General features: G+C 45.2%; 1 protein-coding gene across 1 annotated transcript in view; it reads right to left on the bottom strand.

Moving 5' to 3' along the window:
• LOC126092867 (facilitated trehalose transporter Tret1-like) overlaps positions 1–8,818 on the bottom strand; it is a 58,714-nt gene extending 49,896 nt beyond the window's left edge. The window contains exons 1-2 of the mRNA XM_049908598.1: positions 8,644–8,818; positions 1,952–2,240 (exon numbers count right to left, since the gene is read on the bottom strand). Coding sequence (XP_049764555.1) covers positions 1,952–2,240; positions 8,644–8,818 — 464 coding nt within the window. The remainder of the gene's footprint in view (positions 1–1,951; positions 2,241–8,643) is intronic.
• Between the last annotated feature and the right edge of the window lie 4,978 nt (positions 8,819–13,796).

The raw sequence follows: 13,796 nt of genomic DNA, 5'->3' as shown, positions 1-13,796 counted from the left end.
TAACGGGAGGCGAGATGTCAACCGACGTATGCGTGGTTAGACTGGCTGGCTGAGCTTGATTGATTTTCAATTCCCCCCCCCCCCCCCCCCCCGAAGGGGGCGGGCTGGCAGCAGCTTAGTACGCTGCTCTACAGCCTACAGACTTTTTTGTAAAACAAGGAAGAAGAAAGAAACAAAAAAAACAGGCGAGAAAATGGTGACTTAAAGTGTAAAATAGCGTAAAAATGCGGAAAATTAAAACAGAAAGCAAAAGGGGTTGGCAAAGTTGATAAAAATACACAGGAATCAGACAAGTAACATAGTAGACACACAATTAAAAAACAGGGCGACAGTCTGGTTTCTGTTCGCAAGAGATAAAAAATCACACCCAGCGACAGTATGATGGCTGTTCGCTACGCTTCCCAAAAGACACAACACGGCACACTCACTGGAAAAACACACACTGTAAAACACTGCACGAAAATGGCGGTACAAATATGGCACTCCCGAGCCAAAGGCAGATGGGGGGGGGGGACCTGGAGGAGGGGGAATAACAAGGAGGGAGGAGAGGAAAAAATGAAAAGGGGGGGCAAGGAGGGAGAGGACTAATAAAGGGGGAGAAGGGCAGACGCGAGAGGGAATGAGAGGAGGCAGAGGGGGGAAATGTAAAAGGATTCGGGGGCTGGCTGAGCGAGAAGCAGGCGCTTAAGTACTCTATCGGGGGCGCCGCTACTGGCCGCTGGAACCACGCTGTGGCGCCCTCACTCTAAAAGCGGGCCAGGAGGCGCACGCCGCCACAGCTTACGGCGCGATGGTGCAGAGAGCTCTAGGGGTCTTCGACATCCATGCCGTCTGGCACGGATTCAAATTCTGCGGCGCGCGGTACCAGACAACGCACTGAAGCCTACTTGGAAGATAGAAGAGCAGCTCTCGCGACTTGGTTATAGATCATAGTCCAGGGCTGACTAGACAAGGAACGTCGTTTAGTGAACTCTTGGAAATGAACTGACAGTTGTTATAAATTGCATATGCTATGTATTGTGAAGCTTCCGTACGATTATTTGCACTTAGCCATTGAGGGCCTTTTTTTGTGTTATATTACATGCAGTGTTGCAGACTTAATCAGCTAACAAATCATACAGATAAGTAAATCTTTTTAACTCATTTGTAGCCTCACGGAGTGGCCGCGCGATTAGAGGCGCCATGTCACGGATTGCACGGCCTCTCCCGCAGGAGTTTCGAGTCCTCCCTCGGGCAAAGGTGTGTGTGTTGTTCGTAACAAGTTAGTTTAGGTAGTGTGTAAGCCTAGAGACCCATGACTTCAGCAGTTTGGTCTCTTAGGAATTCACACACATTTTGAACTCATTTGCGTGACTTTGTTACTAATTTGTTGAAGTGTTGAAGAAGCTTCGTTCTCCTATACTGTTGCCTGACCCTGGGGCATAGCTGTGTAAATAGTGGCAAGGAGAAATTGTCTTAGCGGTGTACTTTACCAGATGCCGTTTCACGAAGACACGCCGCGCGGAGTAGCCTAGGGACCGATGATCTCAGCAGTGTGGTCCCACAGGAACTTACCACCACCACGAACTCACAAACTCGTCCTACCGTAACAACAGTGTCAACACGGCCTCCACAGCAATAGCGACGAGGCCTTTACAAAAACTAGCGACGAGGGTTCACAAAAGAGATAACTCTCCAGAAATGAGGAAACTGCTGCGAAGCCATCTACTGTACTTGTGCAACTGGGCATACTGTACCATATCTCGGAAAACACATTCACACACTGGGGTTACATACAACACCGCTGTGGCGAAGGTCTCCTTTTTAGTTGGGCATATCTTGTAGATAAACACACTGAAGATACGATACACAAGTTTAAAATTTCTTGAACGTCCACCGTCAACACACTTAAGGAAATGAACTCGTGGTACGGTGGCAGCACGAGTGGGGACGTGTAGTTGGTTGCACGCACCTGGCGACGTAGAGGACGATGGTGGAGGAGGAGGCTATCTTGAGTACCCAGGTGAGCAGCAGCGGCGCGATGGTGAGGTAGCCGAGCGCCTTGCGGCCGATGCGCGCCGTCAGGCCGCAGTAGAGCGGGGTGAAGACGAGCGCCGCGATGGGCTGCAGCGACGACACCCAGGAGCCCTCGTCGGTCGTCAGCGGCGGGTCGCGCAGCCCCGCCTCGGCGGACTGCAGCTGCGGCAGCGCCATCGCCGTCCAGCCCACGCCCGCTCCGTACGCGAACGTGTTCAGGTTTACTGTGGGCAGCACCGCGCTTTCGTTACAACTACTGGAGAATAGCACTGTCTCTGGTTAATGGCTAGCAGGCTTTGGCCAAGCAATACGGGCTACTGCCATGTTTACTACAATCATCATGATCATCATCATCATCATTTAAGACTGATTATGCCTTTCAGCGTTCAGTCTGGAGCATAGCCCCCCTTATACAGTTCCTCCATGATCCCCGATTCAGTGCTAACATTGGTGCCTTTTCTGATGTTAAACCTATTACTTCAAAATCATTCTTAACCGAATCCAGGTACCTTCTCCTCGGTCTGCCCCGACTCCTCCTACCCTCTACTGCTGAATCCATGAGTCTCTTGGGTAACCTTGCTTCTCCCATGCGTGTAACATGACCCCACCATCTAAGCCTGTTCGCCCTGACTGCTACATCTATAGAGTTCATTCCCAGTTTTTCTTTGATTTCCTCATTGTGGTCACCCTCCTGCCATTGTTCCCATCTACTAGTATCTGCAATCATCCTAGCTACTTTCATATCCGTAACCTCAACCTTGTTGATAAGGTAACCTGAATCCACCCAGCTTTCGCTCCCATACAACAAAGTTGGTCGAAAGATTGAACGGTGCACAGATAACTTAGTCTTGGTACTGACTTCCTTCTTGCAGAAGAGAGTAGATCGTAGCTGAGCGCTCACTGCATTAGCTTTGCTACACCTCGCTTCCAGTTCTTTCACTATGTTGCCATCCTGTGAGAATATGCATCCTAAGTACTTGAAACCGTCCACCTGTTCTAACTTTGTTCCTCCTATTTGGCACTCAACCCGTTTATATTTCTTTCCCACTGACATTACTTTCGTTTTGGAGATGCTAATCTTCATACCATAGTCCTTACATGTCTGATCTAGCTCTGAAATATTAATTTGCAAACTTTCAATCGAATCTGCCATCACAACTAAGTCATCCGCATATGCAAGACTGCTTATTTTGTGTTCACATATCTTAATTTCACCCAGCCAGTCTATTGTTTTCAACATATGATCCATAAATAATATGAACAACGGTGGAGACAGGTTGCAGCCTTGTCTTACCCCTGAAACTACTCTGAACCATGAACTCAATTTACCGTCAACTCTAACTGCTGCCTGACTATCCATGTAAAGACCTTTAATTGCTTGCAAAAGTTTGCCTCCTATTCCATAATCTTGTAGAACAGACAATAACTTAGGAACCCGGTCATATGCCTTTTCTAGATCTATAAAGCATAGATACAATTCCCTGTTCCACTCATAACACTTTCCCATTATTAGCCGTAAGCTAAAGATCTGGTCCTGACAACCACAACAATACTACAACAATTACTGCAATATTAGCCATAAAAATTGCAACATCAGGAAATGTCTAATTGGGGTGAACTCAAGTACCAGGTGGTTATAATTAAAATGCTGCTACTCACACGGGTCCAGTGTGGGCTGTAATTATCGTATGGCGCCGAAACTTGGTAGGTATTCTAAAACGCTGGAGGCTAAAAGGCTGTTACAAGCATTAATGTGGCACACAGAAGTACCAGTATAGTTACGCTGTTATATACACCGCTGGCCATTAAAATTGCTACACCACGAAGATGATGTGCTACAGACGCGATATTTCACCGACAGGAAGAAGATGCTGTGATATGCAAATGATTAGCTTCTCAGAGCATTCACACAAGGCTGGCCCCGGTGGCGACACCTACAACGTGCAGACATGAGGAAAGTTTCCAACCGATTTCTCATACACAAACAGCAGTTGACCGGCGTTGCCTGGTCAAACGTTGTTGTTATGCCTCGTGTAAGGAGGAGAAATGCGTATCATCACGTTTCCGACTTTGATAAAGGTCAGATTGTAGCCAATCGCGATTGCGGTTTATCGTATCGCGACATAGCTGCTCGCGTTGGTCGAGATCCATTGACAAGAACATGGAATCGGTGGGTTCAGGAGGGTAATACGGAACGCCGTGCTGGATCCCAACGGCCTCGTATCACTAGCAGTCGAGATGACAGGCATCTTATCCACATGGCTGTAACGGATCGTGCAGCCACGTCTCGATCCCTGAGTCAACAGATGCATGCGTGAAAATGTAATCACACGTTAGTTCTAGTATAATATATTTGTCCAACGAATCATCTGCATTTCTTCGTGGTGTAGCAATTTTAATGGTCAGTAGTGTATTACTGTGTGACAGGATTGCTCTACTGAGCGTATGTGTCGTGAAACAGTTGGTTGGTCTAAGCGATTTGATATTAGTAATCTGCCCACGTTTTACTGTTCAAGTATCTTTCGCCCGTTAAGAAACGAATTAACTTCAGGTGACTGTAATTTAGAACGGTGTGCATATTTAAAGAACTATCACATGCGTTGTCGTTGTTTCATCGTACTTTACATGTTTTTTGCTCTAAACTGAGTTCACCCATAACGTAAAGATTAGAAGGGTGGATGATCACTGAACTGTTTAAATGGTTCAAATGGCTCTAAGCACTATGGGACTTAACATCTGAGGTCATCAGTCCCCTAGAATTAGAACTACTTAAACCTAACTAACGTAAGGACATCAAACACATCCGTGCCCGAGGCACGATTCGAACCTGCGACCGTAGCAGCAGCGCGGTTCCGGACTGAAGCGCCTAGAACCACTCCGCCACAGCGGCCGGCTGAACTGTTTATAATTCTAGTATGGTTAAGTGAGGTGAGCCTGCTACTTCTTGTAAACTGAGCAGGTACTTATGAACTAGCTGTTGACTTACTGAGTGTATGTGGAATACGAATAACTAGCTCAAACTGTTCGCACTGCTGTTGATACGCAATTGTTTCATAAAGTCAAATAATTACTTCTTCTTCAAGTGTCTGGAAGTCACTCGAATTGTTGGTTTGTTGAGCTGATATGAGAGGGAGCAATCATCCAAATTAAAAGGTTAAAATTAAACGGGTCCGTGGCGTTTAATGTCAAGGAATAATTTTAATACTTGTAATTGTCTTTCATTGGAAATTCTCCCTCTCTCTCTCTCTCTCTGTGTGTGTGTGTGTGTGTGTGTATATTGGGGTTACTTATGTCTTTTGCCGTTATTAAACATCTTAATTAAGCGGTGTGGCTTCTTGTCTGCGCCCGGTGCTAGTAGGTTTGCGTTACAGGTATCGTAAGTTATTGTAAGCAGAAGCGCCAAGAGGTGGACTATTGTAAAGGGAAAGGCCAGGAAGTGTACTGAAGGACATGCCATTTGTAAAATTAATATCAATACTGTGGAGCATAAACTCACCCACCACCACAGGTTAAGTACTGTTGTTTATCCGTGGTTGCAAATGGGTTGACAAGGCTTGTATCTGTTGTTTAACTGATTGTCTTGATTGGTTTCTAGAGCCAGCCGTTTGTGAAATTGTAAGTTTTAATTATTTGTTTTAAGGAGAAAAGGTCATACTTGAGGATTCTTTGTACCTATTGTTTATTGTCAATATTATTTTACAGTCCGCAATCTGAGTTGTAAAGTTAATAACGTTCTGTAAAGCTGGTTGTCATTGTTTACAGTTTTCTGTACTGACCATTACTGTGCAAATGTTTAAGATTTTGAAGAGACTAACGTTGAACCTGTTTCTATGGTATGTTTGTAAAGTGGCTTGGCACTATACCACTCCTGCACCTACCATTTCAAGTATCTTGAGCACGTCATATCGTATAAGAACGTAAGAAGCGATATGAAATGGAATGATGACGTAAAATCAGTATTAGGGAAGGCGAATGGAAGACTTAGATTTGTTGGAAGGATTCTGGGAAAGTATGGTAGGTCTGTAAAGGACATCACATACAGATCGTTGGAGTGACCAGTTGTGGAATATTGTTGCAGTGTCTAAAGCCCTTATCGAGTAGGCATGACAACACACAACAGACATCAAACGAATTATGAGGTATGGTGCTAGGAATCTAAGAGGTAGCCCACAGGAAAGTATAAAATAAATGCTCAGAGAACTTTTATAGGAATCCTTGGAGATGGTGTAGAGAACCTATATTGGAAAATGAAACTTCCTAGCGGATTAAAACTGTTGATTCAAGAATGAGACCTACGCCCATAGCGGCCAAGCGTTGTATCTACTGAACTATCCAGTCACGACTCAAGACCCGTCCTCACAGCTTTACTTTCGGCAGTGCCGTCTGTCCTACCTTCCAATCTTCACACAAGTTGCCTTGCACACCTTGAGGGATACGGATAACGAGGTAACATGACTTATCCATCGTCTGAGGGATCGTTTCCATAATGAATTTTCATTCCACAGAGAAATGTGCTATTATTTAGAACTTCATGGCAGATTAAAAGTGTGTGCCAGACCTGAACAGAAGTCCCAGGTTCGAGTCCCGGGAAGTTTCAAATTAGCACACACTACACTACAGAGTGCAAGTTCGTTCTAGAAATATATTCTAAAGTGATTGTTCGACCCTTACACCGCCCTCACCGTAATCTCGCTTACGGATATTCAGAGGCATGTAGGCAGTCATTTTCCTCTCGCACAGAACGCGAATGGAGTAGTACAGGAAACTGGTAATACTCGTACGATGTATCTTCTGCCATGCATTGTATAATGGCTTGTTGAATATTAATATAGCTAGCTGTAGAAACTGATTGGTCATACTGGCTTTCGGACTGTGATTCTAGATAAAGAAATCGACTCCACTACCTTCTGGTCAAGCGGTGTGGCCGCTTGGTTTCAGGCGCTATGTCACGGATTGCGCGGTCTCTCCCACCAGAGGTTCGAGTCCTCCCTCGGACATGGGTGTATGTGTTGTTCGTAGCATAAGTTAGTTCAAGTTAATTTAAGTAGTGTGTAAGTCAAGGGACCGATGACATCAGGAGTTTGATCCCTTAGGAATTCACATGTACACTACTGGCCACTAAAATTGCTACACCAGGAAGAAATGCAGATGATAAACGGGTATTTATTGGACAAATATATTATACTAGAACTGACATGTGATTACATTTTCACGCAATTTGGGTGCATTGATCCTGAGAAATCAGTACCCAGAACAACCACCTCTGGCCGTAATAACGGCCTTGATGCGCCTGGGTATTGAGTCAAACAGAGCTTGGATGGCGTGTACAGGTACAGCTGCCCATGGAGCTTCAACACGATACCACAGTTCAACAAGAGTAGTGACTGGCGTATTGTGACGAGCCAGTTGCTCGGCCACCATTGACCAGACGTTTTCATTTGGTGAGAGATCTCGAGAATGTGCTGGCCAGGGCAGCAGTCGAACATTTTCTGTACCCAGAAAGGCCCGTTCAGGACCTGCAACATGCGGTCGTGCATTATCCTGCTGAAATGTAGGTTATTTCGCAGGGATCGAATGAAGGGTAGAGTCACGGGTCGTGACACATCTGAAATGTAACGTCCACTGTTCAAAGTGCCGTCAATGCGAACAAGAGGTGACCGAGACGTGTAACCAATGGCACCCCATACCATCACGCCGGGTGATACGCCAGTATGGAGATGAAGAATACACGCTTCCAATGTGTGTTCACCACGATGTCACCAAAGACGGATGCGATCATCATGATGCTGTAAACAGAACCTGGATTCCTCCGAACAAATGACGTTTTGCCATTCGTGCACCCAGGCTCGTCGTTGAGTACACCATCGCAGGCGCTCCTGTCTGTGATGCAGCTTCATGGATAACCGCAGCCATGGTCTCCGAGCTGATAGTCCATGCTGCTGCAAACATCGTCGAACTGTTCGTGCAGATGGTTGTTGTCTTGCAAACGTCCCCATCTGTTGACTCGGGGATCGAGACGTGGTTGTACGATCCGTTACAGCCATGCAGATAAGATGGCTGTCATCTCGACTGCTACTAATACGAGGCCGTTGAGATCTAACACGGCGTTTAGTATTACCCTCCTGAACCTACCGATTCCATATTCTGCTAACAGTCATTGGATCTCGACCAACGCGAGCAGCAATGCCGCGATACGATAAACCGCAATCGCGATAGGCTTCAACCCGACCTTTCTCAAAGTCGGAAACGTGATGGTACGCATTTCTCCTTACACGAGGTATCTCGACAACGTTTCACCAGGCAACGCCGGTTAACTGCTGTTTGTGTATGAGAAATCGGTTGGAAACTTTCCTCATGTCAGCACGTTGTAGGTGTCGCCACCGGCGCCAACCTTGTATGAATGCTCTGTAAAGCTAATCATTTGCATATCACAGCATCTTCTTCCTGTCGGTTAAATTTCGCGTCTGTAGCACGTTATCTTCGTGGTGTAGCAATTTTAATGGCCAGTAGTGTATTTGAACATTGCGCTACCTACGACTCGAAAGCCAACTCCCTCTTCTATCCAAGCGATTTATCTCTCCGATTACGGAGAAGTAGGCCAGCTGAGGCAATACTGATCGATCTTACCGACGAAGGAGGCGAGGAACTGGGGCCAGGTGGAGTACTTGGCTTCCGCCCGGCGGGTCTCTTCAGCCTTCCGGTGGATGGCTGCCTCGATGGCAGCTGGTGCTGCCGACGCGGCCGTCGCAAAGACACCGCTGAGGGCGTTGCTATCTACCGCGTCGGAGACCAGCTGCTTCATGGCGGGCGTGTTGACTCGGCGAGCGCACGGCAGCGGGCACCTTAAGTACCGCTCCTGCTACTGCTACCTGAAGATGAGGGCTGTAAATCACCGCGGCCGGAACGCTTGAGTACGCACAGTGGGAGCAGACTTGAGCACTTCGTATCAGTACGTGACGGAAGACGCGCGGCGTCTTGTGACTACAGGAATCTCCAGCTCTGCGGTTCAGCTCATGTAACGTCTTTGTTACGCCGAGGCAGTTTTTACTCTTAGCTTTAGATACGGATCACGAGGTTATGTTGACGTGCACACAACAGACACGGATCAGGTGTCTTGTTGCTATGTACCAAATCATTGAGTCAAACGAACATTGGTAGTTTTAAGGAACTACAAATGTAATAATATTCTAGATCACCGTGAGTGGCAGAAAAGACAAGCTAGGAGGTCAAGTGAAAACTCGATCCAACCTATTTCAGTAGGGCGATGAGAGCACGCAGACAACAATAACCTATCGATTTCAACCCAGCAGTAGAGTGTGACCCGTTATTTTTAGAAACAGCCACGTAACGATGCGTCATTACCGAAATCTTGGATTGGTGAAGCTGAGAAAATAAACTGAATTACTGGACAAAATTTTTGTGAATGGATTGTCATTACAGATATGCAGCAGCAGTTTCAATGATACTTACCAGAATGAGATTTTTCACTCTGCAGCGGAGTGTGCACTGATATGAAACTTCCTGGCAGATTAAAACTGTGTGCCGGACCGACACTCGAACTCGGGACCTTTGCCTTTCGCGGGCAAGTGCTCTACCATCTACCACCTTTCGCGGGCAAGTGCTCTACCATCTACCATCTACCACCAGATGGTAGAGCACTTGCCCGCGAAAGGCAAAGGTCCCGAGTTCGAGTCTCGGTCCGACACACAGTTTTAATCTGCCAGGAAGTTTCATATCAGCGCACACTCCGCTACAGAGTGAATATCTCATTCTGGAAACATCCCTCAGGCTGTGGCTAAGCCATGTCTGCGCAATATCCTTTCTTTCAGGAGTGCTAGTTCTGCAAGGTTCGCAGGACAGCTTCTGTAAAGTTTGGAAGGTAGAGACGAGGTACTGGCAGAAGTAAAGCAGTGAGGACGGGGCGTGAGTCGTGCTTGGGTAGCTCAGATGGTAGAGCACTTGCCCGCGAAAGGCAAAGGTCCCGAGTTCGAGTCTCGGTCGGGCACACAGTTTTAATCCGCCAGGAAGTATCAATGATACTTGTCATACAGCATTGAGTTCATAGCTATTATCGACAGGGCGAAGTTATCAAACTAAGATTTCACGCTAAATTCTCTTATACGAAATTTCGTGATAACTTAAAATGGGCGGTGATATTAACCGAATAATGATATGCATTTTTCTCAGTGTTGCTGTGCTACTTTCTGAACTTACGTGTTGCTCTTATAATTCACGCTTAGACCCTACTGGACCACGCTGCGCACAACAACGGGCGTTTTCAGGGTTTTGTTATAGCTTTTCTTGTGCCCTGAATTTCCAGTCTCAAAATTTTACTATCTATCATATCAGCTTGTGATTTTCGTGATCTCTTTCTGTCTTCTGTAACTCTACTGATCCATTCTATTGTTTCAATTTTAGTTTTAACACGGGTTTCGCAGGATTCCTCAAACAGTCTTGTTAATGTGGTTGGTTTCATTTTCTTCATATGCCTGCTGTTTTCATATCCGAATTAATGTTCGGTTATTTTTCATGTTCTGTATTTGCTTTAAATCTGTGTGCTCCTCCTTCAGTATAATTTGGACTGAATATTTACCCGATTTCCTTTCGTTCTCTCTTTTGGATTTCTGCAATATTTTTCTTTCTGTTTAAATTTGGTGTTTCACTGTTTTGTAGTGAACGATTGTCGTAAACAGTCATTTCCTGGCCAGTTTCCTGAACGGTTTCACCCAAAAACTGGAACTGAGAAACTCTATCGATTTTCCCGCACCATGTAGTTGCTAGACATGTGACTTTTTTTTTCAAGTGGTACTTGGAGTTCTACCCTGCTGTTTCTTGAAGAATTTCTGTTTGATTTTTCCGAAATTTCTCTCTCGAATCTTACATTCGATTTTATACTACGTAGTGTTTCACTGGGAACTGCAGTCGTTTTGAGGTCGAGACCACGTTCTTTCAGCATTTGAAGAGAGACTTACGGTTCACTGAGTCATAAACTTTTTAAGAATCTACTAATAAGCGAACTGCCTTTCTTATTATGAAGTTTTGACCCCTGAAAATTAGTTAGAGAACTAAAATTTTTCCCATGCAAGATCTACTTAGATTTAGAATTTTCAGTAGGACTGGTAGAAAGGAAATACGTCTGTTTTTGCTCACATACGCTCTCTCTCCCTGTCCATTTGCCTTCTCGAAGCAGATATTACGGGGCTGAGATTTATTTAGCTTCGTTTTAAAAGTTTTATAAGAAGTTCTAGTATTACTTTTCTGGAAGTCTTCAATGTCACTAAGTTGACTGCTCTTTTACTGTCAGTTTGACCGCCTAATTAATTTTGAAGCTTCTTTTAGAGTCACGAATAGGTTATGTGCAATTCCTGATTTGTCATTCCATACTTTGAACGCCTTATACGGTATCATGATTTAACAGCTTGTACAGGATCTACATCCCACCAAGGGTGTTTTCTCCGCTTCTGTAAAGGAATTTCGTTTTTTTGCAGTTTTGATAAACTTGTGTTTGAGTTGATCCCAATTTTGTGCTTGATTCGGGTTATGTAACGGTCTGTGTCAGCATTTGCTCCTTTGCGTACGTGATTCTTTAAAATCTCCTTGTGATGTCTGATGCATGATCTGTGATACAACAAGCAGGTTATAGTTCGATTGCTGGGGAAGAAAATGAAGAAAAATAATCTACTCTCTGTAAAATTTTTTGAAACATTCGTTGAAGTACATTGTGCACGGTGACAAGCTGACTGAAGAAGAAAGAAAAAATGTACGTCATCGTCATGGGGAATATGAGGTCATTAAAGACCAAGTAAACTCAACTGCAATTGAATAAGAGATGGCAGCTATATTGGAGAAGTAGGGTTCTTGCCTCTAAGGCGAATGACAAGTCTCAATTACCTTGGGCATCGGCGAAACAGCCCGGCGCAGGGTGGGCAATACTGTCAGAACATTTTAACGTTCGTGCTTGGTAATAGTGAATAAACGGGACAAAATTCAACAAATCACTCTCCAGTTCCTCGCTAGTGTAGGAGCCACGGCACAACATTTATGCGTCTGCACACCGCACGTCACAGACACTTGCTTGACCGCAGAACCAGCACTACTAAGCGCTCCGATAATAGGAATACATCACTTATAGAAGCTGTAAACAGTCTGTACAGGTCTCATTATTTCTGCACCACTATGGTCATACAGCGGGAATTAACATACTTTGAACGCGTTATGGGAGTTGGAGTTAGACACATGAGAAATTCAGTTTCGGAAATTCTTTGGGAATTCAATATTCCGAGATCTGCAGTGGCCAACGGCCTTCACCTAACGACCGAGAGCAGCGGCGTTTGCATAGAGTTGTCAGTGCTAACAGACAAGCAACACTGTGTGAATCAAATGTGGGACGTACGACGGACATAGGATAGTGTGACGGTATGTGGCGTTAATGGGCTATGGCAGTAGTCGACCGATGCGAGTGCTTTTGCTAACAGCACGGCATAGCACGCTGCGCCTCTACTGGGCTCGTAACCATGTCGGTTGTACCCTGGACGGGGAGAAAACCGTGGGCTGGTCAGATGAGTACAGATTTTGGTTGATGAGAGCTGAGGGTAGGGTTGTAGGTTTAGAACGTGGTGCAGACCCCACGAAGCCACAGACCCAAGTCGTCGACAAGACACTGTGGAATTTGGTGGTGGCTCCATATTGGTGTAGGCTGTGTTTACGTGTAATGGACTGGGACCTCTGATCCAGCTGAACCGATCATTGACTGGAAATGGTTGCGTTCGGCTACTTGGAGATCATCGCAGCCTTTCGTAGACTTTATCCATCCAGACAAAAACGTCACCAGGCTACAATTGTTCGCGATTGCTATGAACAACATTCTGGACAATTCGAGTGAATGATCTGGCCACTCTGCCTTCCCAATACGAATACCATTGAACATTTATGGGACATAATGGAGAGGTCAGTTCCTGAACATCATGCACCAACATCATGCACCGGCAACACTTTCGGAATTATGGACTGCTATAAAGACAGCATGGCTCAATATTTCTGCAGGGAACTTCCTGCGACTTGTGTAACCCATAAAACTTCAAGCTGCTGCACTACACGACACGAAATTAGGAGGTATCCCATGACTTTCGTCACTGCAACGTAATCTTCAGCATTGTTCTATAACACCACAATTCAAAAATTTTATTCTTTTCTACTCTGTTGTTGTTGATGTGTTCAGTCCTGAGACTGGTTTGATGCAGCTCTCCATGCTACTCTATCATGTGCAAGCTTCTTCATCTCCCAGTACCTACTGCAACCTACATCCTTCTGAATCTGCTTAGTGTATTCATCTCTTGGCGTCCCTCTACTATTTTTACCCTCCACGCTGCCCTCCAATACTAAATTGGTGATCCCTTGATGCCTCAGAACATGTCCTACCAACCGATCCCTTCTTCTGGTCAAGTTGTGCCACAAATTTCTCTTCTCCCCAATTCTATTCAATACCTTCTCGTTAGTTATGTGATCTACCCATCTAATCTTCAGCATTCTTCTGTAGCACCACATTTCGAAAGCTTCTATTCTCTTCTTGTCCAAAGTATTTATCGTCCATGTTTCACTTCCATACATGGCTACACTCCATACAAATACTTTCAGAAACGACTTCCTGACACTTAAATCTATACTCGATGTTAACAAATTTCTCTTCTTCAGAAATGCTTTCCTTGCCACTGCCGGTCTACATTTTATATCCTCTCTACTTCGACCATTATCAGTTATTTTGCTCCCCAAATAGCAAAACT

This window comes from Schistocerca cancellata, chromosome 7, assembly GCF_023864275.1.
Source record: "Schistocerca cancellata isolate TAMUIC-IGC-003103 chromosome 7, iqSchCanc2.1, whole genome shotgun sequence".
In the NCBI taxonomy this organism is placed as follows: Eukaryota; Metazoa; Arthropoda; class Insecta; order Orthoptera; family Acrididae; genus Schistocerca; species Schistocerca cancellata.
This window is presented reverse-complemented; position numbering and strand designations above follow the sequence as displayed.